Source organism: Pyxicephalus adspersus, chromosome 3 (assembly GCF_032062135.1).
Source record: "Pyxicephalus adspersus chromosome 3, UCB_Pads_2.0, whole genome shotgun sequence".
Lineage (NCBI taxonomy): Eukaryota > Metazoa > Chordata > Amphibia > Anura > Pyxicephalidae > Pyxicephalus > Pyxicephalus adspersus.
Window position 1 is genome coordinate 151,590,373 of NC_092860.1, and position 5,400 is coordinate 151,595,772.

A 5,400-nucleotide genomic window follows, 5' to 3' on the forward strand; every position below is an offset into this window, starting at 1 on the left:
AGTGTCATTTTGTAACATTTTTGATTTGTGGTGTGCCGCAGGATTTTTTCAATGTAAAAAAATGTGCCGTGGCTCAAAAAAAGTTGAAAAACACTGCCTTAGACTGCCAGAAAAAGGGGGTAAGAACTTATGGGTAGGGTGAATGGGCATGAGGTTGGGAGAAGAGGGAGTATCTTGCTGAAAGTGTAGGAAAGAGAAAGGCTGTGGGGGGGACCAGGGTTGGGTGAGATGACACCAGAAAGTAGCAGTAGAGAAAAAGACAGAGATAGCAAAAGAGTGAAGGAGCAGAGAGACAGTGAGTTATCAGACTGGGGAGAAAAGGTAATAGAGTCAGCAAAGAGAGTGAAAGGTGATAGAACATTTAACAGATAATTGAGAACCATGAGTACAAAAAATAATGTGGCAAACAGTCCATAAGAGCCAGTCCTGTAATGTGTGTTGTAGTGAGGCTTTTAAGCTTGTTGCAGCCCCCAGTACCTGAGTATTGCTTCTAACACCATGGCTGCCTATCAATGCACCATACTCTGCTCCTGACGGCCTCGGGTCTGATTATTTGGCAATGGTCAAAAATCCAAATACACAGTTTTCTGTGCCAAGGGCTCTATATTTCTGTCAGGTGTATTTTGTGATTCACACATTCTGCCTGACAGGAGAGTGACAAGTATTGCTGCCCCCAGTAGCTAAGTATAGCAGCCCCCAGTACCTGAGTATTGTAGACCCCTTGTACCTGAGTATAGCAGCCGCCAGTACCTTACTATAGCAGCCCCAGTACCTGAGTATAGCGGCCCTCAGTACCTAAATATTGCTGCCCCCAGTACCTGAGTATTGTTGCCCCTTGTACCTAAGTATAGCAGCCCCCAGTACCTGACTATATCAACCCCAGTACCTGAGTATTGCAGCCCCCAGTACCTGAGTATTGCGGCCCCCAGTACCTAAATATTACCGCCCCCAGTACCTGAGTATTGCCGCCCCCAGTACCTGAGTTTTGCTGCTGTCAGTATTATCTGAGTCATCAAACCCTAATGCAAACACAGGTCTGAGCCTGCGATCATCACTGTGGACATGGTCCGCCGCTCTGCCCCCCCCCCAAGCGGGGACCTTTACCTTACCCCGCTGGGGGGTGCACCAGCCAGAGCCACAGAACCACCGCTGGTCTCTGTGCTCCCGCGGCCCACCTGTCAGACGGCCCTAGTGGGCCATGGCCCGGACGTTGAAGACCTGTGCTCTAAAGGACAAACATGCCTAGTCTTTGGAGACTCCATCATTCTCAAAGCACATATTATCCTAGTTACCCACCCTTCCTGCATCACCCCTAAACACCCAACTCTCTTTCATAGACCTTCCAGTACCATTTAGGCTCAGTTCTTCACAACTTATATATTACAAATGATTCTAGTCACCTAACCTGTGATATTGGGATAACATTCATGTCTGATCTTGGGATCTTTAAATTATAACGGACCAGGGTTATACATTTCCCCTTATCAGATATTTCTTGATCTGCCAACAGTATTAACCCCACTAGTATTCTAATTCTGTCCCGTATTTCCATGCAAAAAGCCTTACATTTTTTTGCATGGAAATTTATTTTACATTGTAGGCCTATCATTTTTAGGCATAATTGTCACAAGATAAGGAGGCGAGGAGAGGAACACCAGAATGAAAACAGGAAGATAATACACTGAAACAAGTGAAAGCAAAGAGACTGTCAGACCTCACGTGCAGCCAGTGTCTCAGATCTTCTAAACTCAGTCACCGGAGGGACCGTGACAGTACCCCCCCTCCGGACACCCAGGGCCTACCTTATCCAGATTAGCCCTGTGAAAGGCTTTCACTAGGCACTTGGCATTAACGTAGGTCGCTGGAATCCACATTTTCTCCTCTGGACCGTAGCCCTTCCAGTAAACGAGATACCGGGGGGGATCTATGCAGGATTCGGGAGTCCACTATCCTGGTGATCTGAAATTCTAGATTACCATCCACCATGACAGGAGCGGGAGGCAAGGTTCAACAGATTCGACATATCTCTTCAGGAGAGATTTGTGGAAAACATTATGAATTTTTAAAGCCTGCGGAAGTTTGAGACGAAAGGCTACCGGGTTAATAATGACGGAGATCTTATATGGACCAATAAACCTTGGACCCAACTTCCAAGAAGGTACTTTCAACTTGATGTTTCTTGTGGACAGCCACCCATATGCCCCAAAAAATGGCGATTTATCGGTGGACTCCTGTCTACGGTTATTTATGGCAAACTCGGCCAAAGACAAAATAAAGACCACTTCTCCTGATTCTCTGAGACAAAACATCTCAAATAGATCTCCAGATTCTGATTAGTGCGTTCAGTCTGTCTATTCGACTGAGGATGAAAGGCCGAAGAGAAGGACAATTGTACCCCCAGGCGAGTGCATAACGCCTTCCAGAATCTAGAAACAAACTGCGTCCCCCTATCAGACACCACATCCATGGGAATATCGTGTAGCTTCACGATGTTATCGACAAACACTTGTGCAAGGGTTTTAGCATTAGGTAACCTAGGTAATGCTATAAAGTGTGACATCTTACTGAAGCGATCAACAACCACCAGGATCACTGTTTTCCCTGATGAATTAGGCAAATCTGTGATAAAGTCCATGGATAAGTGAGTCCAAGGTCAGGACGGAATGGACAACGGAAGAATAGATCCTGAAGGCCGAATATGTGTCACCTTAGCACGTGCACAAGTACTACAAGCTGACACATAGCCTTTAACACATTTACGCAACCCAGGCCACCAGAATCTGCAAGGGATGAGATCGATCCTGGATCTGCTCCCAGAGTGTCGTGTAAGGACTGTACGGTGATGTTCCTTGAACACCCTGTGTCGTAATTCAGGAGGAACAAACAACTTCCCCGGAGGGCAAGAATCCGGTGCATCTCCTAGGACCTCCAACACCTGGGTATTAGGATCGGGATAGAGGGCGGATATTACTACCCCTTCAGACAATATCAGACCAGGATCTTCTGAATCCCCCCCCTAGGAAAACTAGGCGACAAAGCATCCGCCTTGACGTTCTTAGCCCCAGGGCGATAGGTAACAATGAAGTTAAATCTGGTAAGAAAACAACGACCATCTGGCTTGCCTTGGGTTCAGACATTTAGCCGACTCCAAGTAAGCCAGATTTTTGTAATCGGTAACTACCGTAATAGGATGAACCTCTCCTTCCAACCAATGACGCCATTCCTCAAAAGCCAACTTAATGGCAGCAACTCTCTATTACCTATGTCATAATTTCTTTCTGCATTAGAGAGTTTCTTAGAGAAAAAAGCACAAGGGCGCCATTTACTAGGTGAGGGAACCTGCGACAAGACTGCTCCTACCCCTACCTCATATGCGTCAACTTCCACAATAAATGGCTGTGACACATCTGGTTGCACCAGTATAGGGGCAAAGCAAAACACTCCTTAACAGCTGAAAAGGCTTGTGAAGCCCCATCAGACTAGACTGAGATATCCGCACCTTTCCTAGTCATGTCCGTTAAAGGTTTAACCACAGTCAAGTAATTCAAAATAAATTTACGGTAGTAGTTGGAGAACCCCAAAAATCACAAACGCTCTTTTAGATTTTCGGGTCAATCCCAGTCCAACACCACACGGACCTTTTCAGGAACCATGCGAAAACCTGAAGATGAGAGTAGGTAACCCAGGAATTGCACCTCTGGAACTGCAAAGACACACTTCTCCAACTTAGCATACAGTTTATTCTCTCTTAGGATCTGTAACACTTGATTCACATGGTCCTGATGAGTCTTCATGTCTGGAGAATAAATAAGTATATCATCCAGACACACAAACCTGCTCATCAGATGATGAAAGATGTCATTATTGAAATGTTGGAAAACCGCAGGAGCATTGGTTAACCCAAAAGGCATGACTATATTCCCAAAATGACCCTCAGGGGTATTAAAGGCCATCTTCCATTCGCCCCCCTCCTTGATTTTTGTCTAATGTACTTGTTGTCAACCCATGCATACGGACAAATTGACCATCAACTAAGTTAACCCCTGCCCCACTGTCAATAAACACTTTAATTCCCACCGTTTTGGAGTCTAGCGTCACCTCGGCAGACAGGGGAAATCGGGTACTACAGGTAAATGACAAAAGTAAATTCTGTTTCCCCACACAGACCAAAAGTGAAATGAGAGTTAAACCCTTTTTTTTTTTTTCTTTTGTTTTCACCTTGGTGTTGAACATAAGGGCAAATGTTAACAAAATGTCCCTGTTTTCCACAGAGTCCCTTCTTAAGCCTAAAGTTCTTATCCCCAGATCCAGGGGTAGCTCCCCCCAACTGCATAGGTTTGTCACCAGACATGAACTCAAGCGTCTCCCCAACCAAAGTGTCAGAGGAGGCCGCCATCTTATATGATAGAACAACCTGAGATTGAGGAACCTTAGATCTCTCCCTCAGGCATCTATGAATACGTACAGCAAGGGACATACCCGTTTCTAATGACTCAGGTGTTCGTGAAACGCCAACGCATCCTTCAGATTCTCGGATAACCCTTCACAGAATTGACTACGAAGAGCTGGATCGTTCCATTCCGTATCTGTAGCCCATCTCCTAAATTCAGAGCAAAAGATACTAGCAGAACGCTCTCCCTGCCGTAAGCCATGTAACTTGGTCTCGGCCAGGGAGATCCGATCTGGGTCATCATAGATAAGACCTAAAGCTCTGGAAAATTTGTCTACCGACCGGAGGGACTGAGGTCCGGTCGGCAATGAAAAAGCCCAAGACTGAGCGTCACCTTTAAGCAAAGAAATGATTATACCCACTCTTTGATTCTCGTCCCCAGAAGAGTGAGGACAAGGTTTAAAATATAATTTGCACGACTCTCTGAACCAAATAAAATTGTCATTTCCTCCGGAAAATCTGTCCGGGAGAGCCACCTTAGGTTCAGGGCAGGACTGGTTCCCGCTGCCAGAACCAGCCCCCTATGGTCTCTGGAGACGGTCGTGCTGAGGTCAGCTACCTCCAGGGACAGCAAAAACAGTTGTCCCACCAGTGCAGAAATAGCATCCATCGCCGCACTGACATAAACAAAATGGCAGTTTTTTGGGCGGTTGATAATGTCACAGGATAAGGGGGGAGGAGAGGAACACCAGAATGAAAACAGGAAGATAATGACAAGGGACTAGACCTCCAAGCTAGGGAGAGGGAAATGGTCACCACCTACCGAAACCCTAAATCTAGCCCTGACTCCTGTCAGTATGAATAGACCCTGAAGGTGGTAGGATTCATTCACTGGAACCTAGACCCTAGGAGCCCTAAAATGCCCTAGGAGTAGTGACAGGGTGTGCGACTACTGGTTCCTTCCCAGATGAACGAACCAGCGTCTCCCTGAGGCCTAGTAACAACATGCA

The 5,400-nt window shown here is 46.2% G+C and overlaps 1 protein-coding gene across 1 annotated transcript in view; it reads right to left on the reverse strand.

The window, feature by feature from the left end:
• Positions 1 to 3,611: 3,611 nt before the first annotated feature.
• The window catches only part of LOC140327529 (uncharacterized), a 97,863-nt gene continuing 96,074 nt past the window's right edge, over positions 3,612 to 5,400 (reverse strand). Inside the window, 1 exon segment of the mRNA XM_072406920.1 lies at positions 3,612 to 3,796. Coding sequence (XP_072263021.1) covers positions 3,612 to 3,796 — 185 coding nt within the window.